Raw genomic sequence first — 27,782 nt, 5'->3', positions numbered from 1 at the left:
TAGTTGGAAAAGCAGGATGCTATAAGGCCAGGGGCCCCACCAGGAAAAAAAGATCAGTGAGGAAAGGGAAAAAAAAGGAAAAATAAAATATTTTAAGAATAGCAACATTAAAATAAATATTTCCTACAAACTATAAAAACTTCAACAAAACAAGAAAGAGAGAAATTAGATAGAATAGCGAGCCTGAGTGTACCCTCAAGCAAGAGAACTCTAACCCAAGACAGTGGAAGACTATGGTACAGGGGCTATGGCACTACCCAAGACTACAGAACACTGGTTTGATTTTGGTGTCCTTCTCCCAGAAGAGCTGCTTACCATAGCTAAAGAGTCTCTTCTACCCTTATCATGAGGAAAGTAGCCACTGAACAATTACAGTGCAGTAGTTAACCCCTTGAGAGAAAAAGAATTGTTTGGTAATCTCAGTGTTGTCAGGTGTATGAGGAGAGAGGAGAATCTGTAAAGAATATGCCAGACTATTCTGTGTATGTGTAGGCTAAAGGAAAATGAACCGTAACCAGAGATAAAGATCCAATGTAGTACTGTCTGGCCAGTCAATGGACCCCATAACTCTCTAGTGGTAGTATCTCAACGAGTGGCTGGTGCCCTGGATTCAGTGGAGTTTGTCGGGCTCACGGTGACAGCCACATATGTCAAACCAAGCTCAAAATTCTTGAGCTCTGTTCTAAATTTTGCCAACACCAATGAATGTATCTGGAGCAAGAGCATAGTTTGGAATAATAAACCAAGGAGCATATGCGTTCGCTCTGGCCAAACAAATAACAACGGAAGAGGAAACCTGCCAGGGCAGTTTGCCGCCTTCTCAACCTTCTGTCCTTGATGCCATGGATGTTGTGAACCTGGCAGAAGACAACCCTGAACATGCAGTGGCATTCCTCACACTACACTATCTCCAACATGGTCACTTGGGAAATGGTCCGGGAGGAGACGTCTTCAGATGAAATCTTATTAGAACTTGCAGACATTCTGCAAAATGGTAAGCCGTCGAGGTGCAAGGACCTCTCACCAGCCCTTCGCAGCTTTCATCACAACGCACAAAGCCTCTCTTTGTCTTGATGGTGTCATCCTGATGGGACACAGAATAGTCATACCCAATTCCCTAAGGAGAAGCATCCTAGCCTCTCTACATTCCGCCCAACAAGGGAGTAAACGCAATGTGGCAACGGGCTGCAGACTCGGTCTTCTCGCCAGGTATCTCAACTGACATTAGCAGAGGCCCAGTGTCATAGGATCACCAAATCAAATGCAATGCAACCACCAAGTGACATCAGTCTGCCAGATTACCCATTCCAGAAGGTTTGTTGCAACTACTTCCTTCACAACATCCCTGGTCCTGGTGGACAGATACTCTAATTGACCCATGGTATTCAGGTCTCATTCAGAAGCAGATGGTCTGATAAAGCACTTAGGCGAACCATTTGTCACATTTGGAATCCAAGAAGAGCTAACTTCAAATGGAGGACCCATATTTACATCTGACAAGACTCAAGAATTCCTGTCATCTTGGAGTGTACATCATCATTATCTCACCTCGTCGCCAATCCCCATGCTAACTGCAGAGCCGAGGTTGCAGTGAAAACCATCAAGAGGATGCTCACTGACAACACAGGACCTGCTGGATCCCTCAACAATGACAGATTCCAGAGAGCGATGCTTATTTACCGGAACTCGGTAGACCCGGAAACGAAGACCTCGCCAGCGAGGGTCCTATTTGACAGACCTATCAAGAGACCCCATTCCAATCCCCTTGGGTAGATATTTCCCCACAACACAGGGCAAGAAACCATGAAGAACAGGGAAGTGGCCTTTGCAAAGCGCCACTCTCGAGAATGTGAGAAGTGGTCCTTACGTACCACACAACTGCCGCCATTTAAAGTCGGGGATCATGTGTATTTACAGAACCTGGTCAGCAATCACCCTAGACCTTGGGACCGCACTGGAGTGGTTATCGAGGTCCACCAGTTCCATTGGTATGCTATTCAAATGAATGGATCTGGTAGAGTGACACTCAGAAATCGCCAACTTCTTAGGAGATTCCGACAATCCCAAGCCGCCTCCTGATAGGTTGATCCGGTATTTCGCACCCCACAGAACCAGCTTCAACCAGCCTGCGAGCACCACACCTACCATGACTGAAGTTGCAGAAGGTCCACCTGAGCCAGAAGTTGCACCAGCTCCAGTTGAAGTGGCCCATATACAGAACCATCGACTCCACAGCTATAACTTCTATGCAGTTACCGGATCAACAGGAACCAGTCACCACTCCATCGGGTCTGTCCTCACCAGTCCCACCAGTTATTAGGTTACCATTATATATCCCTGTGGCGTCCTATGCCTCATAACAAACCAGGCGTTGTGGAAACAGTGCCTTTATAACAACATTTTAAGGATTAGTGTGACTGTTCTCTTCGAGCACAGGGTCTTTGTTGGGTCACAATAATAAGCCCCCTGGAAGAGAGATGAAGTCTCTATATTAAGTAAACGGAAGTACCACTAATGAATGGCATTTAAGTCACATGTACGCATTTTAATTAGGCTATGTGAACTGTTCAAGTGCTCCAAAAAATATTGATGTTTTCATATTTTGGCAATCAGGCCTATTGCAGAACTTTCACAAGCTGCTGTTTCCAGCCCGTCAAGTTTTATTCGTACCCTTTAAAACTCGCCCCTAGGGAAAGGAGATAGATAGATATGTCATTACCTCAGTTTATTCTATTACTGTACTTATGTTAGTATATTCTATTACTTATGTTTGTATCTCCTGTGTTCCAGGTGACTCATCAGTCATCCTTTTGACTAAATAAAGTTATACAAGGAAGAGTGTCTTCTTTCTAATCCTCAACATCCCTTTCACCTAGACAATAATGGAAGGCATTTTGGTAATGTTGGAGGTTAGTTATGACTTATCAACCTGCAAGATAGGAGAGTGCCGACAATCAAGAAAGTGCATTAAGTAATCATCCTGAAGGACACTACCTACCTAAGGCTTGGCCAGGTTGCCCAATAGCATACATTAATATGCAGTAGCATCTCTCTCCCTAAACTAATCAAGCTGAGTCTTGAAAGGGCTGTGTATGCTCAGATCACAGACCTTCTTTCCCACTGATTCCGCAAGCATGGCTGTAACTAATGGTTTTTCTGTCGATGCTGTCAAAGAGCCAAAGCCTTTGAAGTAAACTGCACAGTGGATCAGGGAGTAGTGTACAAAATTGTTTTGAAAATGGGGCCTCGATAACAGGTCCCCATCCTTCAAAACCAAGTAGACCCCATGATTTGTTATTTAGTATTGCAAAAATGTCACTGCCTTTCTACTAGACTGCAAGTCTCTCCTATACATACATCTACAAAGAGAAAAGGTGATGATAACCCAGTCATATTCATAAAGTACATCACAGAGCTAACTACTAGTCAAGCCAAGAAACTATACGGAGGGTGGCCATGGCAGCAGCTTCCATAGTCACTGGAAGGCCTTGCCTGAATTTGGCACCATGGTCGCCACACTAGGTTCATTTGTGCCTCAAACTGAATGCAAACAATGGAACACACTGACTGGTTGGTAATGGAGTTAGGTCAAGAAAATCCCTCACGAGAGATGAAGACTGATTACGCGGAGGTCTGTCGCAAAGGTAGTTCATGAATGACATGAGGGGTGAAATAATGGCCCAGATGGTTGTCATCAGGGAAAGAAATAAATCTATCTCTGGCACTAATCAGACCATACTGTTAGAATCAGCAGCCGAAGTTACGAGTTTGGTAGCCTTGAATACAGTGTGAGAAAAGTAGTCATCTGGTAACATATGGAAGTGTTCAGTCTCAATTCGACTTTGTTTAGGTTAGGAAGGAAGACTAGAAAATTAATATGGATTGTATGGTTATTCCAATGAAACTGTTGTGGTTCAACATGATCTGGTGGTGGTGGAAGATTTAGGGTTGAAAGCAACAAGGAAATGAAAACACCCAACCAGGAACTGGAGGATCAAAACTTGGGAGGAGAAGGGGGAGAAGGCAAGAGAGTTGAGAAGTAGAAAGAACTAGAAGAGAGGAATGTAAATGCAACATCACATTCACCCAAAAAGATATGGGATGTTACGTGGTGCCAGCAGAGGCGTGTGGGAAAAAGAACAGGAAAAAGAAACATGGCAGAATCAAGAGGCTCAGACACAACTTATGGAAAAGAGTATAGTAAGAAGTTGGAAAGATTGTAACATCCAATCTCGTGAGGCATATATCATCATCATCTCCTCCTATGCCTATTGACACAAAGGGCCTCGGTTAGATTTCGTCAGCCATCTCTCATTTTGAGCTTTAAATTCATTACAGTACTACAGTATACTTCTCCACTCCTCGTCGTCTACTTCACACCTCATTGCCCTCAACCATGTAGGTCTGTGTCACATAGGGGTTAGAATAAATAATTCATGGAAATTTTGACAAATACCAAACTGCTGTTAACTTGGTTAATGCAAATGCGCAAGATGCGGGCAGCGATTTACGACCTATGACCTCATCTCCACGATCCCTGAGCAGTGCGCAAAGCAGTTTGAACTAACTTGTGTCCTTGTCTGATATCTGCTGACCCAGGCCCACATGTACTGAATCTGTTTCCATGTCACCAGGTACACCGGGAGGAGGAGACGGAAAGGAGGCGAGAAACGGACAGATGCTGTTGTATTATCGGCCACCGATACCCAGAGGCCAGACAAGCCCTCATACCCCCCTAGGAATGTGTGAGAAATAAGAACAGCTGCGAAAGCCAAGAGGAGCTAGTTGGATCTGAGTTTAGGTCAAGCTCAAGTTGTGAGTGGGCAACCCTTAGTAGGCCCATCAGTCATGGTAGGTTTACCTCAGCCATGGCTGGTGTTAATACGCCACAAGACGTCCAATAACTGACCTTTTGTATTGTATTAATCTTATACATATAGCCGTTTCCCCTCTAAGTGCGTTCTCCCCGTGTGTCTGTAATTTACAAGTGATCTACCATTACTGTTCCAGTAATTTAAAAGTCAGCGAGACTTATTCCTTACTTATTCAATTGGAAAAATTTACAGTTGTGTTGAAGATGTAATTAACTCATTTATTCACCGAGAGAGATTTCTGCTCATGTTTGTGAAAATTAACTTAGGCAACAAAACTTCTTACAATATAAAAATCGCCTCAGTCACCACCTCTCCATTTATTTTTTAATTGCTACACACAGTAACACCTGAGTCTGCCTACTCTTCTAGTGCTTTGTGGAACCCAGTTAAACATTTGGTGAACATCTCTTGGGGAGTGCATAAAGCATGCCCAAACCAACTAACCCTCACCATGATATAATCTACACATGGTACTTGAGTAATAAGAGGAAGCAAATACTACAGTCAGGATTGTTCAGTATGACAACTGAACACAACAATTACAATAAATAGTAAAGATAATAACAACTGTAAACGCAATTGCATGCTTTTTAGGTCCAAGAAATTCTATTATACCCTGTACGTATACTGTATTTGGTTTCCTTATTGGAGCCCTAGGGTTTTCTGCCTTCAGTTGATTTATATAAATTGTCAAAAACAAATATGAAACACCAACAAGAATTTCACAGATAATTTCTATTGAAATTAAGTGAGAGTATTACAATATTAAATTACTTCAGCTAGTGATAGTATCTTAAATAAAAATGCAATATGAATAAATTAAAATACAGTAATATACATAATTATTGATTTTCACAATGTTATGGCTTATTTTTTTAACCACAATATGATTTGGTGACAACTATTTATATGTGTGTGTTTATATATATATATATATATGTGTATATATATATATATATATGTGTATATATATATATGTGTATATATATATATATATATATATATATATATATATGTGTATATATATATATATATATATATATATATATATAATTTATATATAATATATAAATAAACCTAACAAGAATTTGTAGATGTTCACATCCTTAAAAATAGTTATGGTTTGTGTATTTCAAAAACTCATTCTACTAATGATAGTATTCAAAACAAGTCAAGTAGCACAATACTGTATTTTCACATGGAACGGCTATCGCATTATTAATGCTATGCTGTAGTACTATTGTGATGTTTACTAACCAAGCTGCATGCCTAGTTAGAACAGTAACTATTACAAGCTCAATTCTCCAGAATGAAAAATTTTGCAATCATGCTCAAGAAGCAACTTGTATTTAAGGTGCCAGGTCTCATGTTGATAGGTCTAATTTTTCATATCCATACGACACCAATACAATGTTTGGGCTATTTTTAAGGCATTTCGGTTTGCCTTAGCTCGAAAAACTCCCCTTACTCACAACAAAGGCATCTTGCAAGCGTCTCTAGCAGTATTCCTTTGTACAGTTGTGACTGCATGTTCTTTATACTGATTTTGGATGTTTGTGTCGGCTAAGTTCTCTGACAGCATAAAAGGACACTGCTGCTGACCAGAGGCCAAGCCAAAAACAGGTCTGAAAAGCAGTTTCAAAATTTAACAATACGGAAGGTGAAATGGTTGATGATTACTGACCCAGGCAAGCACTCAGGATTCCTGGTGTCAAAACTGTATGCCCAGGCCAACTTATGTTGACATGAGAGCACACAAAGAAATAAATTGGGCAACCTGCCTGCTTTAACAAATTTAGCAACTGAAATTTGTTTATTTATCGAGTCGTGGTGTCCCAAAATTACCGATATCAAGGAATATCAAATTTGTGGTGTGAACTCTCTTCCTCTGGGAAGAAGTCATCAATGAGACAGCATCTCACAGTAACTAGGAGCCAGAAGGGTTTCACCAAGACTATTAATACATCCCTAGTGTGTGTGTACGTCTCACCATCCCAGGTTTGTGTGTACGACTCGCCATCCCCAGTGTGCGCATATGACTCGCCATCCCTAGTGTTTGTGTACAACTCACCATCCCTGGTGTGTGCAAGACTCGCCATCTCCTGTGTGTGTACGACTCGCCATCTCCTGTGTGTGTACAACTTGCCATCGCCAGTATGCATGTAGGACTCGCCTTCTGCAAAGTACATGTACGACTCGTCATCCATAATGTGTATGAACGACTCACCCTCATTAGTGTGTGGACAACAAGCCCTTTTGCATGTGCAGAAGTGTGGATAATTCACCATTATTGTGTAGCTGACATACCAAAAGATTGCACATGGAAAGCTTGTCGATACTTTAGGATGGGGACGACTATCAGACGTTATTGTGTGGGGATGACCAGCAAACATTAGCGTGTGGGAATGACCAGCATATATTATGACGGGATTGCCAGTAGACATTATCGTGTGGTGATGACTAGCAGATATAATGTGGAGATAACCAGCAGATAGTATGATGTGGATATTACTAAAAGATATTATAGTGTGGGGAAGACCAGCAAATAGCATGATGTGAGGATTACTAGCAGACATTATCATGTGCGGACACTAACAGACAATAGTGGGGATCTAAGTATGACAGCAGCCAGCGGTATGTATGATGATGGTTGGCTAAGAATACAGTCAAGTGTGGTCATAGGGCGTGTCAGGTCCCCTTTAGGCAAGTACACAGCTTGTAGGTTAGGTTAGGTAGGGAAGTTTAACTTGTAATGTTCTTGTGTATAGGTTTGGCTAAAAACATCTAACGACAAGAAAATTCTAATTTTCTATGCATGCGAGAGTAACTGGTTGCTGATACACAAAGGCTCCCAATTAGTGTTTGTAAGAACATATACAGGAAGCATTAGGAAATTTGGGAGCCTTGTATATCAGTGGGCAGTTCCTCCCTTGTGGATTACAAATGGTCATCAATTAAGCTCAACTTTCCACTCCAACCTAACCTACAAGCCGTGTCCTTACCTACTTACCTAACGGGTGTGTGTGTGTGTTTAACGGGCCCCCTGCGACCCACCTTACACTGCCCTATTCTAAGTTAACTATAATCATACATGCAGGTGGCCACTATCATACATACACCCCAAAATTTGTAGACTCACATTTGTGGTGTGAACTCTTTACCTCTGGGAAGAAGCCATCAATGAGACAGCATCTCACAGTAACTGGGAGCCCGATAGGCTTCACCAAGACCATTAATACAGCGGACAACACTCATAATGTTCATAAATGTGGAAGCTTCACCTGGGCCTGAAGCAGGGACTTCCAGAGAAATGACAGTCATGTCTGAGGAGTCTACCTCAGTAGGAAATTCTGGAGAATTGTCGTTAAATAACAATTAAGGCTGATGGGCTTGGAGACAGCTCTAGGTCTAGATTCTGTAGGGATCAGTTTTTATGTCTAGGAATTTTTAAACTTCTCAGGAACACTTAAACACATCGAATTTGGCGTATAAGCTGAAGAGATTGACGAAAGTGAAAATTCAAAATTACTGTAGATGCATCACGGTCACGTGAAATAGGATCACAAAATAATTGAGGAGAAAGAGGTGGTGTAACCTCTTTCTCAATAGATGAGAAAAATCAATATTGCGTAATTTATAATATTCCTGAAAATGATCAGTTTTCTCAGAGCTAGAAACCCAGGGATCAGATTATGCTTATGGACTGCTACAAACTTTGGAGGAGAGCTAGATCTCAAACATTTAGGTGCACAATACGGAGCAGGAGCAGCAAATTGAGGGAATGAGGGATAAGGATCCTCTTGCTGATTTCTCTGGTCGTACCTCTGAAGCAGAAGAATCTTTTCTATAGTATGAAAGCTGAGGCCGACAATGCACCTCTAAAACAGCAGAATCTTTTCTATAGTATGAAAGCCAAGACCGACAATGCACCTCTAAAACAGAAAATTCTTTTCTATAGTATGAAAGCCGAGACCGACAATGCACCTGTAAAACAGAAGAATCTTTTCTATACAGTAGTCAGAAAGCCAAGACCGACACTGCACCTCTAAAACAGAAGAATCTTTTCCATAGTCTAATAGCCAAGACTGACAATGCACCTCTAAACCAAAGTATCTTTTCTATAGTCTGAAAGCAGACCAAAAATGTACCTCTAAAACCGAAGAATCTTTTCTATAGTCTGAAAGCTGAGACCAATAATGTGCCTCTATAACAGAAGAATCTTTTCTATTATCTGAATGCAGAGACCGATAATGTGCTGAAGAACGATTGACACCCTCCATAAAAGACTACCTGTATTGGAGAAGAGGGCGAGATTCTATGTACAGTGAACCCTCGTTTATCGCGGTAGATAGGTTCCAGTCGCGGCCGCGATAGGTGAAAATCCGCGAAGTAGTGACACCATATTTACCTATTTATTCAACATGTATATTCAGACTTTTAAAACCTTCCCTTGTACGTAGTTCTGTTAACAAACTACCCTTTAATGTACAGAACACTTAATGCATGTACTACAGTACCCTAAACTAAAACAGGCACAAATATTAAAGGTGATTTTATATCATGCATTTCCTAAACACGCTAAAAAGCACGATAAAAAATGGCAATCAATGTTTTGTTTACATTTATCTCTGATCATAATGAAGAAACAAACTGGAGGTAGAGCTTTGCTTATTACCCAGACATATTTCCCATACTTTTCCCTTAGAACTACATCACATCTTCCTACTTTAGATATATATATATATATATATATATATATATATATATATATATATATATATATATATATATATATATGTGTGTGTGTGTGTATATATATATATATTTATATGTATACACATATACATACCTACATATATACATAAATACATGCATACATATATATATATATATTACTGTATATATATGGGTTATGGAAAAAATCCGCGAAGTGGTGAATCCGCGATGGTCGAACCGCGAAGTAGCGAGGGTTCACTGTAAAGGAAAACAAACACTAGGAACGATAAGTCATAGGGAGAACAACGGGTGAGCAAATCATGGTGGCAATGCCTTCAAAATGTGGACGAAATTGTGAATGCACCTCCGAGGCTTTGTGGGAGAGCAGCTGCACACTTCTTGCAGGATTCTTGACGCGTTGATGAGCCATTGCAAGCTCCCAAACGATGCTAAGCTTTCAGTACAGATTTCCTAGGGGAGAAATACTTCACAATTTCCCTATTAGGGGAAGATAGACCTAAATGACCCCAAGGGGTAACAGGAAGTTCTGATGATGCTGTATAGACAAAGAACTGGGATGTTGTACGAGTTGGTGTATACCGAGATTTCTGTCTCACTCGCACAAGGGAACCTTTGGGAAACTAAACAAAAATCTCCTTGGTCTCTTACATTAGAAATCAACAGCTGCTCTTACTAGCTAAGCAGACTCATAGGTGGAGCATGAGCAGGAATATTAAATTCAACCGAAAACTGACGAATATTGGCCGACATTATCCACAGATGGGATAAAGGCAGAAGCTAAGGATCACGATCAATAGAATTCTCGGACTTACTAAAGAGGCCAGGAGAAAATACGGCAACAGCCACAATACCAAAAAATGGGTCGTCCCGTTATCAAATCTCTGGGAGACTATACCGAACATCAGATAAGAGAAGACTCCATCTTTTTACTCTCCCCCTAAGCAGAATCTCACATAGGGTGGACACCCAATCCTTACACATATCACAAGGAAAATCCATAGACCACCTATACCCTCTGCACAAAACCACAAATGGGATGAGTATCCATGTCAATGCATAACACTTGCTTCACACTCATATTGAAGATAAAGCATAAAAGTGCCGAAGATCAGTAACAAACGACAGATCACAGCAGCAACCAGAAGCACAGTGGGGACCCCACCCACAAGCATCAACCCCCGTAGATGATGGATGAAGCAACCATATCAGGTTGCCATACCTTCGCTAATTTTTTAACTGGTCGTAGCAGGCTGCGCCAAAATTAACCAACTAATTGAAGAGGGTTTGTAGGTTGGCCAGGGCACATGTAACTCGTTGAAATACTAACGCTAGATAGTTGTGGGGGTCCTTTGACTGTCCAGACAATACTGCATTGGATCCTTCTCTCTGGTTATGGTTCATTTTCCCTTTCCCTACACACTGAATAGCCTGGCCTATTCTTTACATATTCTCCTCTGTTCTCATACACCTGACAACACTGAGATTACCAAACATTTATTCACCCAAGGGGTTACTGCAGTGTAATTATTCAGTAGCCACTTACCTCTTGGTATGAGTAGAAGAGATTAGCTGTGGTAAGCAGCTATTTCAAGAGATGGACACTACAAATCAAACCATTATTCTCTAGTCTTGGGTAGTGCCAGAGCCTTTGTACCAAGACTTTCACAGTCTTGAGTCAGATTTCGGGTATTGTGTAGGATGGCGGCCAACTGCATGTATGATAGCGGCCGCCTTATTTTCAACTTTATCGGAAACTTGTATAGAATATTAACTGTTCAGAATGTTATAAATATCCAGGGTAAGTACTTACTATACCGATATACAAAGATTTTGAAAACCATCTAATTCGACGTGAAATTTATAAGTCGAACGAGCTCTGTACCTTGCCACGCAGTTTCTCGCTCCCATAGTTCCTAGAATTCCCTATAGATGACGTTCTGATCGAATCAACAGCGCCATAGCGGCGGAATTCTGAATTATTAATCGGCCGCGGCAATTTGAAACGACCCAATGGGACCCCACTTGACCTGGGGATTAACTAGGATTAACTTTTTCACCCAATCATAACTCATTTTTTCTAAAATTCAAATACGGAAACGGGAGCACCCATCGAGGGTCGGAAATGCTCATTCTTTACCAACGCGGCGCGATGGCAACTAACCAGTGTGTAGATACTTGTGAATCTTTTTTCAATTCAGTCAATCCTAGTATGTTGAGGATTATGAACTTTACAACAAGTGCTGAGTTTACAAAATATTTATATAAAATGGGACTTTTAGGCGACTTTTCCGGCATTTGTGCAAAATGTCATATCGGTGAAATGCGCTACAAGTATGATGGAAAATCGGCGAATAGTGGAAAAGCTAAGTTTTTTTGGCGTTGTTCATATAGTTATTGCCGAAAGAAGATCGCCCCTAACCACGGTAGCTTTTTTTCACGATCAAAGCTACCGTACGAAGATGTGTTTGTTATATTAGCAAGTTTTATTTATGGTTTTTCTCAGAACCAGATTCTCCCTATGTAGACTGAAGGCATTCCTGGAATTAGTTAAACGTGTTTATCCGCTCAATACCCACGATTCTGATTCCGAAAGTCCTGGTCCGTCCCAACACCCGTCCCCTCCACAAAAAAAGGTGTCCCATCACCGTACATCTCCTAAAAGTGCCCCTCCAACGTGCCCTCCCCAAAAGAAGAAGAAGTTGTCTCTCGGCAGAAAGCCAATACCAGTTGAAGACTCGGACTTCAGTGACTTTGAATAAGTAGGGGGCCGTTGTAGAGGTTACGAATAAACCCGCAAGCTGAACAGGAAATAATGTAAGTACAACCCTCTCCGTTTCTGGTTTGTGTGATCGCGGCCACATGTATGCATGATGTCGGCCGATTAAGAATAGGCAAGTGTAAGGGGGGTCGCAGGGGGGCGGTAGCCCCCCCGTTTAGGTGTTTATGAATAATTATACGGCTATGTACGGGGGGTCGCAGGGGGGCGTTAGCCCCCCGTTAAGGAGAGACACGTGTTGTAGGTAAGGTTAGGTGGGCCCATTCAGGTTAGGCAGTGTTCTATTCTAGAGTTTTGGCAGAACATTCTGTTGTAGAACAACGGCCACATCTTACGAAGGGTTAGAAAACGGGAAGAAATTCCCGTTTTCTATGTCCGCGGGAGGACCTGGCCGCTGATCTACAAAGGCTCCCAGATTTCCTTTGCTTGAGAATACACTCGAGCACACTATGTATCTTATTTCTCTTCCTCTTGTTTTGTTAAAGTTTTTATAGTTTATATAAATATTTATTATAATGCTACTGTTCTTAACATATTTTATTTTTCCTTGTTTCCTTTCCTCACTGGGCTATTTTCCTTGTTGGAGCCCCTGGCCTTAATAGCATCCTGCTTTTCCAACTAGGGCTGCAGCTTAGCAAGTAATAATAAAAATAATAGGAGCCACACTATTAGTACAATATTAGGAGACTGGAACTGTTGTGAACCCATATCCTTGAGGAAGCTAATACCCTAGGTATTTACTCAGTTTCAAATTACAAATTCAGTATCTTCAGAATTAATTTCCCAATTTTTGTACCTTTGTCACTGAGTTGCCATTTTCCATCTTCAAAGTTAATAATCAGACTTGTCCATTATCACATGATTTTTTGGAGCCCACCACCTAACTTGTTCAAAAGATATGCTAGCTTTGATACAGTATTCTTAAACTGTTCTACCTTGTATCCCTGTTAGTGATGATGTCACAGCTAGGATCATTCCAAATATTCTGTACAGCTAATAGTACCCCTTTTTGAATGGTTTTGAGGTGAATGACCGAAAGCAGTACTTTTCTAGACATAATGACAAGTGAAACAAGGAGATACATCTGTAAACCAATGTTACAGAAGGGAAGCTAACACAGGGATACTGTATATCTAAGGGTTAGGACAAGAGTCCTGGCGGGGTTACAGTCCCATTGTTCAGGTAGGTAAAAGGTTTGTTGTGGAACCTTAGGTTAGGTCGTATCCTTCATTTGTTTCTACTTTGGACATCTTTGTTGTTGTATGTTCTAATTTCAAAGGTTCTACAATTTAAAACTAGAGTCGCACTAAGTAGAGCTCAGACCTCCGATGCAATAGCTTTTTTCTCGACCTTTAGCTTAACCGCAGCCTTGATCTTCCAAAACATAATCATTTCCAGCTTTTTACACAAGTTTCATTACTCTATGAATCAGATTGTGGCCAGGAAGCTGTTCACAAACACACATACACAGGGTAAAACATAACTTCTTTCCAACTTTGTTGGCAGAGGTGGCAATTGCTCACTCTTTCTTTGCTAGGATTATAGAGTACAGTAATATTAATATAAACACATTTACCAAGGTACCTACTTAACCTTACAAAAGCAGATACCTTAGTCTTAGCTTAAATAACATACAACTACAAGAAAAGCACCCATTGCCTCAAGCTGTGAATATTGCAAGAGCAAATACATCTACAGTGAGGCCATAAAAAAAGAGCAACATGACAATATTTAACAATTGGCTAATGTAACCCAAATCAATATACAATATTTCTAATCTCAAACTGCTATCCATCATTCTGAACAAATGCCTATTCATCATCTCATTCTGCACTGCATACAATATCACATTGCCACTTTTCAAACGAGAGGCAATTCACACCAATGCTGACTGGTAGGTTAGCGCCTTTAAGTCTGAAGGACTGCAAATTGGGTTTGAATGGAACTTTCTCACTTCAAGAGTTGGTTAAGGAAGCAAATTTTTCAAACCCTACAAAACCTGTGATATATATACTCATATACCCCATAAATCCCTCCTAATATCTTATTTGCTCTGCCTCGTTATCAGAGACCCAATAGGGGAAATAACCTGAAGATAATAGCTTCTGGTCGGCCAAGGAAACCGAGGTTTCAGTGACTTACCACTGGCAGAGTAGTAACTCATTGGAACCTCAGTTTAGTTGGTCCGGATTCAATTCCTTGGCCAACCAGAAGCTATCCACAAAGTTAATTCCCTACTGGGTGTCTGATCCCGAGGCAGAGAAAATTTGATATCAAGACAAATTTATGGCTTATACACTATGAATATATGAAAAACATGCATAAATGTGAAAAATTATCTTTAAAACATATACAAATGTATAGATCTCTATATATCTATGCTACCTAACAATTCTTCCTATAAACAAAGCAAGGCATCAGTTGGTTACATTGTTCAATTCAACATAGTGAGGTAGGTTTAGACAACTTGCCTTCGTTATAAAGAAGAAATTTCATTATTGTGTATAGACAACCACATTCATTATAGTGGACAATTCTCCATCATTAGTATATATTGACTAATCGTCATCCCTAGTAATGTGTATGGATAACTCACCATCCCTAATATGTGTAAATGACTCCCCATCACCAATGTGCGTGTACGACTTGCTATCCCCAGTGTGAACGTATCGCCATCCCCAGTGTGTGTACGTATCGCCATCCTCTGTGTGTATGTCTCGCCATCCCCAGTGTGTGTACGTCTTGCCATCCCTAGTGTGTGTACGTCTCGCCATCCCTAGTGTGTGTGTACGTCTCGCCATCCCCAGTGTGTGTACGTCTCGCCATCCCCAGGGTGTACGTCTCGCCATCCAGTGTGTGTATAACTTGTCGTGTGTGTGTATGACTTGCTATCCCTAGTGTGTGTGTGTACAACTAGCCATCCCTAGTGTGTGTGTGTGTGTACAACTCGCCATCCATAATTTGTGGGTACAACTCACCCTCCCCAGTGCGTGCGCAAGACTTGCCACCCCCCGTGCGTACGAATCGCTATCCCTAGTAGTGTGTACGACTCGCCATCCCCAGTGTGTTTGTGTGTACGACTTTCCATCCCCAGTGTGTTTGTGTATACAACTCGCCATCCCCAGTGTTTGTGAACGACTCGCCATTCCCAGTGTGTGTGTACGACTCGCCATCCCCAAGTGTGTGCGTGTACGATTTGCCATCCCTTGTGCATGTGTATGACTTGCCATCCCTAGTTTGTGTACACACCTCACCATTCCAAGTGTGTGTGTGTATGACTTTCCATCCCTACATTGTGGGTACAACTCGCCATCCCCAGTGTGGGTACAACTAGCCATCCCCAGTGTGTGTGTGTGTACAACTCGCCATCCTTGGTGTGTGTACGACTCGCCATCCCCAGTGTGTGTACGACTCGCCATCCCCAGTGTGTGTACGACTCGCCATCCCCAGTGTGTGTGTACGACTCGCCATCCCCAGTGTGTGTGTACGACTCGCCATCCCCAGTGTGTGTGTACGACTCGCCATCCCCAGTGTGTGTACGACTCGCCATCCCCAGTGTGTGAATGACTCGCCATCCCCAGTGTGTTTATGTGTACGACTTGCAATCCCCAGTTTGTGTACAGCTCCCAATCCCTAGTGCATGTGTACGACTTGCCATCCCTAGTGCATGTGTACGACTTGCCATCCCTAGTGCATGTGTACGACTTGCCATTCCTAGTGCATGTATACGACTTGCCATTTCTAGTGTGTGTGTGTACGTCTCACCATCCCAGGTGTGAGTGTACGACTCACCATACCCAGTGTATGCTTGTACGACTTGCCATCCATAGTGTGTGTTTATGACTCGCCATCCCTAGTGTGTGTTTATGACTCGCCATCCCTAGTGTGTGTTTATGACTCGCCATCCCTAGTGTGTGTTTATGACTCGCCATCCCTAGTGTGTGTGTTTATGACTCGCCATCCCTAGTGTGTGTGTTTATGACTTGCCATCCCTAGTGTGTGTGTTTATGACTCGCCATCCCTAGTGTGTGTATATGACTCGCCATCCCCAGTGTGTGTATATGACTTGCCATCACTAGTGTGTGTGTATGATTCGCCATCACTAGTGTGTGTACAACTTGCCATCCCTGGTGTGTGTGTAACACTCGCCATCGCCAGTGTGCATGTAGGACTCTCCTGCAAAGTACATGTACGACTCGTCATCCATAATGTGTATGAACGACTCACCCTCATTAGTGTGTGGACAAGCCCTTTTGCATGTGCAGAAGTGTGGATAATTCACCATTTTTGTGTAGCTGACATACCAAAAGATTGCACATGGAAAGCTTGTCGATACTTTAGGATGGGGACGACTATCAGACGTTATTGTGTGGGGATGACCAGCAAACATTAGGGTGTGGGAATGACCAGCATATATTATGACGGGATTGCCAGTAGACATTATCGTGTGGTGATGACTAGCAGATATAACGTGGAGATAACCAGCAGATAGTATGATGTGGATATTACTAAAAGATATTAGTGTGGGGAAGACCAGCAAATAGCATGATGTGAGGATTACTAGCAGACATTATCATGTGCGGACACTAAGACAATAGTGGGGATCTAAGTATGACAGCAGCCAGCGGTATGTATGATGACGGTTGGCTAAGAATACAGGCAAGTGTGGTCATAGGGCGTGTCAGGCCCCCTTTAGGCAAGTTCACAGCTTGTAGGTTAGGTTAGGTTAGGCAGGGAAGTTCAACTTGGGTGATGTTCTTGTGCAGAGGTTTTGCTAAAAACGTCTAACAATAAGAAAATTATAATTTTCTATGAATGCGAGAGTAACTGGTCGCTGATACACAAAGGCTCTCATTACAGGAAGCAATACAAAATTTAGGAGCTACGTATATCAGCGGGCAGTTCCTCCCTTGTGGATTAAAAATAGTCATCAATTAAGCTCAACTTTCCACCCCAACCTAACCTACAAGCCGTGTCCTTACCTACTTACCTAATGGGTGGGGGGGTTAACAGCCCCTGGGACCCCCCTTACACTGCCGTATTCTGTTAGCCGTAATAATATAAGTGGCCGCTATCATACATACACCCGGAAATTTGCAGAACGGCTAACACACGCAAAGTATACCCCACAGAGGTCTAAGGGGGTGGGGAAATTGATGGCTAGCCACCCATATTGATAAACCTAGGCAGAGCCCTAATACTATCTATGGGCACCTAGCTTATTATTACTAGTTAAGCTAAACCCCTAATTGGAAAAGCAGGATACTATAAGCCCAAGGGGTTCAGCTGTGGAGGAAAAGGAAAAATGGTAAAGTTATACTATATTACAACCGGAAAAATGAGCCATGACTAAGTGAGTGATCCAGTGGCCAACTAAATATCTCGATTGAAATTCCCTTTAATGCAACCAATGTAAGCCACTCACTTCATCCTATTTCTAAATATCAACCAATGTAGCAGTTCTGAAATTGCCTTTCATTATCTATTAGGAAACTCTTAGTTACATTCCTCGCTAACAAATTATAGGAGGAAATCCACTTCGGTTAAAAACCACTGCCAGTTGAGGAACTGGTATAGGCCTACCGTAGCCTAAGTTCACAAGAAACTAATATAGTTAACTGAATCGCCAGAAAGAGAAAACGTGTGCAAGGTATATGGTGATATTCAAATTATTTTTGTATATTTTTCAGCTTAGCATAAAATACCAATTGTAACAAACAACCGTGTAAGACTACGGTAGCCTAAGCACGGGTAGAATATGTCCTGCACACAATATAATTTAAAAATATCTCCTAGAAACTTTCACAACGATTATGGTATCCGTAGAGCAGTAAACTAACGTAATCCACTTTCTTGTACCGTAAATATTGAAACAAACCTGATAAATCGTGTGGAATTTCGGTCATACCACCAACCATGCTTTCATATGGCCGACTTGGCAGTGTACCTTATAACCCGATTAACACTAAATTCCAAATAATCGTAGTTGTTACAAATGCGTAACAGAATTCCACAATTACAGGTAATGACTTCAGCGTCATCGACATTTGACGAACACGGGAAAACTCCCGACAAAAATGTGCCCCTCCACCGTAAGAAAATCTGGTCGCAGAAACAGACGACATAACGTACACCATCATCCTGGAAGGTAAAATATATTTCTTTTAACACACTGACATCTAACCTGTGCCTCCACCACCTATCGTGAATGCGTTGCCGCTTTCGGAAATTGCCGAGAACATCCTCAAAACACCAAACCTTCGGCTCAACTTTATTACGTCGACTGGCTCGAACGCAGACAACAAATCCTGAGACTCGCTACTCCAACATATTTCACGGGCTTCTCCCAGCTCGTGATCACATAAAAAATAACATCCTTCCCATCTCGTAACGTTTTAGAACTACATTCAGTGCCACAGTCGGGTTAAAAGGGTTTAAAATGCCTCGTATAGAGATAAAAACTCACCGAGATGAGGGAGCGATCCCTACAAGAAACGACCTAGATATTCCAAGATGGCTGCCGCAGCACCGGCCGCATGGCTATGGCGCGCTGCTCCGCGTCCCTAACGCCATCTATTGTAGATTATTTTAACTGACGACGTTTTATTGCCTTCGTCTTGTCTTTGCCACTCTTACACTTGAATGTCTTCATAAGTCATACTCTCATTATCATAACTAAGAACAAACCAACTGCCACTACAAAAAAAAAATAATGATGATGATTAACAACATTGTACAATTCTCTATGGAATAGGGGGGAGGAGGGGATAACTCGGGTGGGGGACGGGCCACGTTAGTGACCACATGATCTAACATTTGTCTGAGTCATATGCAAAACAAACTGACCTTATGATACTAGTAATCTTCGACCATGAGATGTACAATGTCACTTTGAACATATAGAACGCAAATTAAACAACAAAAATTTAAAATAAAATTCCTACCGTCATTAAAACGTGGATAATATTTTAAACATGCCGCTCTCCCGCAACTCCATGAAAGGCCTGTACAATGTTTTTGCTTACATCATTTTAAGAGTCGATTCCATGAAATACATATTGTTCTTAAGATATATTGATTTTTATTAGAAGTAAGTCATCGTGAATCAAATTTTACAAATATTTAACAATCTTAGTAAGCTGTGGGGAGAATGAATCGACAACATTGGAAAAGTAAACCGTAGTAGACTATGGCCACAAATATATTGATTTCTTTGGTAAGTTCGTCGAAGAATGAATATAAGCTGAAAATTGTGGACTTTTGGATCACGATGATAATATCTGGTAAGACCAACTGTGTAAAGCAGATTTTCAATAGACGTGTAAGCAATAAAATATTTTATGTGCTAATGAATAACTAATAAGGTAAAAAGGATGAGATGGCATTACAAACGAAGTTGGTTTCTCATTACGTGTAAGTTAAATATAAAATTTTCCCATATATTTTTTGACATTGCAATTACACATTTTATATATTACAAATATGATGATAAATCGTTACTTTAGGTACGTACACAAGCACTTACACGGGTTTGACTCGATTCTCGGAACGTCCCAATCGCATGAACGAAAAACATTGAAGTTTACTTTTCATTCAAATATGCATGGGAAATAACGTGGAAAGCACCACCTACAAAAAACAACATACTACGAACGAACACTTACGAAGTTAGAGTATGCGTGTGTGTTAAGGCCACCAACCACAGCATGGGATGGTGGTGGGAGAGCGCAACAGATAGGAACAAAATTACCGTGCCTTTTGTAGCAAACAACTGGCCACTAGCTCTCGGATTCGGAATACCTACACCACAGCTTAGGGTAGCCTACACTCGAGATTTCGTTTTCCCTTTACCCACCCAACTGCGTTGAGAGCGATGAACTCTGCATATCTACCTATATGGTGTCTTTTATAATAAACCGGATTCATGATTAAGACACCATGTACCCAAATAAACACGTGTTTCCATCTTACTCAAAATGTACCGTGATGATGTGTGTTTTTTTAGATGAATCACTTGGTTAGTATATCTAAACTCAAAAGCAATTCAGTTGTTTTAAAATATATCTATTAAATTGCATAGTTGGTGTGTTACATATGAGCTATTTCATTATTAATACATATATTTTATTTGGGAAATAACGTTAGATGTTACTCTTCAAATATCCGAATCTCATTTTCTCACCAAAGCCATTGTTTGTCTAATTTTCAATACTCTCTCTCTCTCTCTCTCTCTCTCTCTCTCTCTCTCTCTCTCTCTCTCTCTCTCTCTCTCTCTCTCTCTCTCTCTCTCTCAAATCTTACTACTCAAAATAATTCAGCATAATGATGATAGGATATATAATATATATATATATATATATATATATAGATAGATAGATTTATTATCTATATGTGTATAAATATAATACACTATATATATATATATATATATATATATATATATATATATATATATATATATATATATATATATATATATATATAAGTGTGTGTTCAACGTCGAATTTTACCCACTTGTAAAGTGTAGGCCTAATTTAGAATTAAACATAAAAATCTAACTACAATAACACAACTCATCGCTCACTTGTCCTTGGTTTTCAAAAACGAATCGTTCAAACAAACAAAATCGCTTGGGTCTGATTCGCTGTTGTTTTTATTGTTGCCAAACAACCCGTGGCACACTCAACGTGGGATAGCGTTCCGCCGAGTCATACGAAATGTTGCGTCATCCATCCTTGGCAGACATGCTCGATCTGAGGAGGTTATAATTGCGTAAGGCTATATAACATGCATTTCCCTAATTGCAGGGATGTTGTTATCAACGTTGATATTCTTGACGGAATGGGTAACAAATAAAATTATTTTGTCATCTGAAGGTATTTTGGGGGAGGGGGATCTTTGATATATATATAGTTTTTTTTTCATTCTGGCCGCGAACACGTTTCGAAATTATGAAATTTTTCATTCCTTTGGAGAGAAAATTACTCAAAGAACCGATTGTGGAAACCGGAACTAAAGACCACGACCAAAAGAAACTGCGCAAATAATCATGACAAAAGCTGAAGAACAGCCTTAACAGACCGATGAAAGAGGACAAAAAACCGGCGAAGCATTACGTATAACCGGACAAAGAATTTTGGGGCAAAAACTTTCTATTCCGAGTCAAAATTAAAAGGAACGTCAATTATCGTATTTGGCTCAAGATAATAATGATTATCACTTATTACATTTATATTAGGTAGGGTAGCTTAAAACTTTGCATTAAGTTTTACCCATAAAAATTAATAACACCCCCGATAGTACATAAAATTTATATTCATTACTCATTATTCCCCTACGTTTAAGAATTCATATTCAAATAACTATTAAGATCGAAACTTGAAACCCAACAGAACAATGGAGGGAAAACATAAGATCCGAAACGTCACACTGTCACCGCAGCAAACTCTTCGTCTGGATTGTATTTATGAATTTAATTAAAAACCAAGCGCTAGGGCCTGTGTGGACAATCAGTGGTCACGTGCAGCTTAAGGAAACCCCTGAAGTTACACCTACGAAGTAGATGTTGGATATGAGGCAGAACAGATTTAAAGTAGAATTATATTTATTCATTGCAGCCAAGAACCGAAGGAAATCTGCAAAAGCTCTAAAGTAATACCTATAGTATACTGTGTGAGGTGCACTGACGGTAATATCACCCTACGGAGGCACCCTAAAAGTGACTGTAGAGTAAAAGAAGAAGAAACAAAACCAATTACACACAAGTCTCCAATAAAACCCAATTGGGTTGCACTGCAGGGCAACTGAATGTGAGACTGCAATCTACATAACAGTTTAATCAAGAATATTGCAAAATGTAAAAAATAAAAAGTGAGAATACTTGCCAAAACTCTTCTGTATAGTTTCATATTTTCCACTTTCTCGTAAGAGAGGAAAAAGGTTTGGTTTACGGAACTGGGGTAGGGAAAGCTGTTCAACACCCTGGGGCAACTGAAGGAAAGGTGAAAGAAATTGGGAGCGAAGGTTAAATAGGCTAAAAAGAGGTGGGGGACTAAAATGTAATTTCTTGTGTTATTCTTATATAATTTGCTGAACCTTGACCTTGCATGATCTCTATTGACCCCGTGTTATATCACGAGAATAAACATTCGTTATTCTTAAACGGGGAGAAGTTCCAACATTGCCACTTACGACAACGGAGTGGATCTCATCCACCGAAACGCTGAATGTTGTTGTTTTTTTTTTTTTTCTTGCAAAGAACCCCAAACTGTGGTGAAGTATAAATACCCGAAGATCTGCATCTGTGAAATAATTCACTTGTTTGCAAATAAAATGCAAGGAAAAAGAGTAGGTCAAAACTTGAGTGTTTAATTTTCTCCATAATGTAAAGATCTCTCTCTCTCTCTCTCTCTCTCTCTCTCTCTCTCTCTCTCTCTCTCTCTCTCTCTCTCTCTCTCTTTCCAGAGGGAAATACTGATAAGAATCTGAAGTTATCAGCAAAGACCAAGCAATTTCATAATGTTCTTAAGTTATCATTAATCGGAAACGTTTAACTCAAGAGGTTCCTCTACAGTATTTTCCTCTTCCATGTGGGTTATTCTAATCTCTATTTGAATATTTATATATTTATAGGTAGTAGGTTGATCAGAGCACCAGCCGCCCATTGAGATACTACCGGTAGAGAATTATTGGATCTTTGACTGGCCAGACAGTACTATATTGGATCCCTCTCTCTGATTACGGCTCATTTTTTTTTTCTTTGTCTACACAAACACCAAATAGCCTGGCCTATTCTTTTTGCACTTCTCTGCCCCCATACACCTGACAGCACTGAGATTACCGAGCAATCCTTATTCCCTCAATGGGTTAACTACTGTACTGTAATTGTTCAGTGGCTACTTTCCCCTTGGTAAGGGTAGAATAGGCTCTTTGAGCTGCTCTTCTTAGACACTCCATAATCAAACCATTGTTCTCTTGTTTTGGGTTGTGCCATAGCCTATGTACCACGGTCTCCCTCTGTCTTGGAGTAGAGTTCTTTTGCTTGAGGGTACAATTGGTCATGCTATTCTATCTTGTCCTCTTCCTCTTTATTTATGGAAGATCCAATTTAATGTTATTGCTGTTCTTAGAATATTTTATTTTGATTGTTCATTACTTTCCTTGTAGTTTATTTATTTCTTTGTTCCCTTTCATCACTGGGTTATATTTCCCTATTATTATTATTATTATTACTTGCTAAGCTACAACCCTAGTTGGAAAAGCAGGATGCTATAAGCCCCGGGGCTCCAACAGGGAAAATAGCCCAGTGAGGAAAGGAAACAAGGAAATAAGAGAAGTAACTAACAATTAAAATAAAATATTTTAAGAACAGTAACAACACTTAAAGAAATATTTCCTATGTAAATTATGAAAAACTTTCACAAAACAAGAGGAAGAAAAGTTAGATAGAACAGTGTGCCCGAGTGTACCCTCAAACAAGAGAACTCTAACCCAAGACGGTGGAAGACCATGGTACAGAGGCTATGGCACTCTCCAAGACAAGAGAACAATAGTTTAATTTTGGAGCGACCTTCACCCAGAAGAGCTGCTTACCATAGCTAAAGAGTCTCTTCTACCCTTACCAAGAGGAAAGTGGCCACTGAACAATTACAGTGAACTAGTTAACCCCTTAAGTGAAGAAGAATTGCTTGGTAATCTCAGTGTTGTCAGGTGTATAAGGACAGAGGAGAATCTGTAGAGAATAGGCCACACTATTCGGTGTATGTGTAGGCAAAGGGAAAGTGAACCGTAACCAGAGAGAAGGACGCAGTGTTGTACTGGCTGGTGCCCTGGCCAACCTACTACCTAAACCCTTGGGCCTACAGCATCCTGCTTTTCCAGCTAGGGTTGTAGCTTAGCTTGTAATAATAATAATAATAATAATAATAATAATAATAATAATAATAAGACGAGTGTGATCCACACATTTCTTAAAATCACACTTTTACCACCAATGAGGAAATTAAACGCAAACATTATAATCTCTTCATTGCTGAAAATCATTCATAAACCTAAAGAGAAGCTTCATTATCAGTGAAACCATTACTTCAAATGTATGGTTTCTTTCACTTTTATTTTGAGCTTCCTGCTCAACACAACTTATTCCAACTGACACTTTCACCAACTCATCAACCTCATATATTTGCTGCCTTACTCTTCACATGACTCAATAAGGATTATGTTGAAATGCTTACAAATTATCAACCTTTAGAAGTGATACCACAAAAAAAAAAAAAAAAACTTTGTTCAGCATGCTTATATCTCTCTTTTCAATTGCCATTTCAATCTTCAACATACAAATTGTGCAGACAATTACTTCACACATGCTAAGTTATTCCAGCATTTTCGGAAATTCAGTGCTGACTCATAGCATCTTGCTTTTCCAACTAAGGTTATAGCTTAGCTTGTAATAATAATAATAATAATAATAATAATAATAATAATAATCAGTGGTTTATGTATTTGGTCTAGATCTTTATCATGACCACAGATATTGATTAATCTGCTAACAATAATAACCTAGGTCAATCAAATGGCAGAAGCAAGACAAGACAATGCCTTAGAAATCGACCATTTATATATATGATCAGCGCCAAAGCCCCAGCCCCCTCTCTATCAAACTAGGATCCGGGAGGGTCAGGCAGGTAGACATATAGGCTTCTCCCGTAGGCTCACCATGACGGTGAGGTTGCAGACACTAACTAGAAACTATAGAGCTTGATAGATTGCAAGACGGACGTTTCCAATAGGCTACCATAATCATAGAGGTTTGATATGTCTAAGTGAAACAACCGAGGCTGTTGACGTGAAGAAACTATAAGCTATAGGAGCAGAGAGACGGGAAAAGAGTTGGCATAAACCTACATATGGTAGTAATAGACTCGTTTTACGTGGTAAGTTAGATAAGTGAGTGAGATGGTTAATGCATACACGAAAAATAATAAAATTATACAACTAAGAAGCGACTGAAGATCAGCTACTTGGGTAACAAGACCGTCTAAAATGATAATATATAAATGAATTAAGACCAACAAAGGAAGAACTTTTGAGTGACTTACTTTTCCAAGAGAAAATCTACTTCCATGGTAAGGAACCAGAATAGTGTCCGAAAATCAGAATTCCGTAGGACTTTGAAAAATAATTTTTCGGTTTTGAAAGGGAAATACCGACAACTATATATTCCCGTCATCCTCCAAAATTAACTTCAAGTACTAACTCTAAAATTACTGCCAGATCTTTGCTCAGACGCTAATATAAATAAAGTTTTATGATAAAATATAACTAATGGGCACTAGCAAAAAAAAAAAAAAATATAACACCAAATACTGTGGTAAAACATAAATGCCTATAACAGTACTGCAATTTTAATTTAGTACACTATGTAATAATATGAGTTCTTCAATAGTAATTCAGACATGACAAGCCAATTGCATCCTCTAGTCTCTCTTTGTTCTCTCTTCTCGAATCAACAAATCTTCAAAATACTTTTCATTGATTCACGGCTACTTAAACATTGTAAAAATATTCCATTTGAATCATTTATTCCCATAACTTATCTCTGCAGTTACCTTCAAACCGCCACCTCGGTTTTTATTACTTGCCCAATTTTCTCTCCTTCCTTCTTTACTACTGTATTCATCACTTTGTGCACCTGCTTACAATCTTCTTTTAATGTAAAACTGTACCAAAGAATAAATTCTTCCTTTAAGAGCCATTTCATTTCCATTTTCCACTAGTCACTGTTTCTTCTTCCCTCTTCCTCTCTTCCTACCTTCCTTTAGCACCTACCATTCCCCTCCCCCTCCAATGACGCATTTATGGAAATTAGACACAAATTGTCTATTTCTTTCATCTCTGTGACTCAAACACTAGTCCACAAGTCATCAGCTTAAGTTTGGACAAGGGAAACGGCGTGTGGCCCGAATACTTGTTATAAAATATGTGAAAAGTTTGAAAGAGAACAGAAAGAGTTATGCAGTATACGTGGATATAGATAAAACGTAAAATAGAATAAATATAGGCAATGATGATAGTATTAGGAATATATGGCATAAATGGAAGATGAACAGCTGAAAGTAATTATAAGCTTTTAAGATGGACACAAAGTGTGTTTTAGAAAATACAGGTAGGAAGGTGACTGGCATAGTATTAAAGTAGGTGTTTTAGAAAATGCAAGTAGGAAGGTGACTGGCATTGTGTAAAAGTAGGTGTTTTAGAAAATGCAGGTAGGAAGGTGACTAGCATAGTTTAAAAGTAGGTGTTTTAGAAAATGCAGGTAGGAAGGTGACTGGCATAGTATAAAAGTAGGTGTTTTAGGAAATGCAGGTAGGTAGGTGACTGGCATTGTGTAAAAGTAGTTGTTTTAGAAAATGCAGGTAGGAAGGTGACTGGCATAGTTTAAAAGTAGGTGTTTTAGAAAATACAGGTAGGAAGGTGACTGGCATAGTATAAAAGTAGGTGTTTTAGAAAATGCAGGTAGGAAGGTGACTAGCATTGTGTAAAAGTAGTTGTTTTAGAAAATGCGGGTAGGAAGGTGACTGGCATAGTATAAAAGTAGATGTTTTAGAAAATACAGGTAGGAAGGTGACTGGCATAGTATAAAAGTAGGTGTTTTAGAAAATACAGGTAGGAAGGTGACTAGCATTGTGTAAAAGTAGTTGTTTTAGAAAATGCAGGTAGGAAGGTGACTGGCATAGTTTAAAAGTAGGTGTTTTAGAAAATACAGGTAGGAAGGTGACTGGCATAGTATAAAAGTAGGTGTTTTAGAAAATACAGGTAGGAAGGTGACTAGCATTGTGTAAAAGTAGTTGTTTTAGAAAATGCAGGTAGGAAGGTGACTGGCATAGTATAAAAGTAGGTGTTTTAGAAAATGCAAGTAGGAAGGTGACTAGCATTGTGTAAAAGTAGTGGTTTTAGAAAATGCAGGTAGGAAGGTGACTAGCATAGTTTAAAAGTAGGTGTTTTAGAAAATACAGGTAGGAAGGTGACTGGCATAGTATGAAGTAGGTGTTTTAGGAAATGCAGGTAGGAAGGTGACTGGCATTGTGTAAAAGTAGGTGTTTTAGAAAATGCAGGTAGTAAGGTGACTAGCATAGTTTAAAAGTAGGTGTTTTAGAAAATACAGGTAGGAAGGTGACTGGCATAGTATAAAGTAGGTGTTTTAGGAAATGCAGGTAGGAAGGTGACTGGCATTGTGTAAAAGTAGTTGTATTAGAAAATGCAAGTAGGAAGGTGACTGGCATAGTATAAAAGTGGGTGTTTTAGAAAACGCAGGTAGGAAGGTGACTGATATTGTGTAAAAGTAGGAGTATTAGAAGTGCAGGTAGGAAGGTGACTGGCATTGTGTAAAAGTAGTT

The 27,782-nt window shown here is 40.0% G+C and overlaps 1 protein-coding gene across 5 annotated transcripts in view; it reads right to left on the bottom strand.

Annotated features, from left to right (window-relative positions):
- The window catches only part of Larp4B (La-related protein 4B), a 118,973-nt gene that overhangs the window by 69,502 nt on the left and 21,689 nt on the right, over positions 1 to 27,782 (bottom strand). The window contains exon 1 of one of the 5 annotated variants that reach the window (XM_068388573.1): positions 20,052 to 20,179. The exons of 1 other annotated variant lie outside the window; for it this stretch is intronic. Coding sequence is in view for 2 of the 4 variants with exons in the window: in XM_068388546.1 (XP_068244647.1) it covers positions 18,572 to 18,629 (58 nt within the window). In the remaining 2 variants the exon portion in view is untranslated. Of the gene's footprint in view, positions 1 to 18,265; positions 18,405 to 18,571; positions 18,728 to 18,853; positions 19,000 to 20,051; positions 20,180 to 27,782 lie in introns of those variants that run through there. 3 more of the 5 variants (XM_068388564.1, XM_068388546.1, XM_068388556.1) reach the window with 3 other exon arrangements.

This window comes from Palaemon carinicauda, chromosome 1, assembly GCF_036898095.1.
Source record: "Palaemon carinicauda isolate YSFRI2023 chromosome 1, ASM3689809v2, whole genome shotgun sequence".
Taxonomy (NCBI): Eukaryota; Metazoa; Arthropoda; class Malacostraca; order Decapoda; family Palaemonidae; genus Palaemon; species Palaemon carinicauda.
The sequence above is the reverse complement of the archived record's forward strand: the minus strand, read 5'-3'. Positions and strand labels throughout refer to the sequence as shown.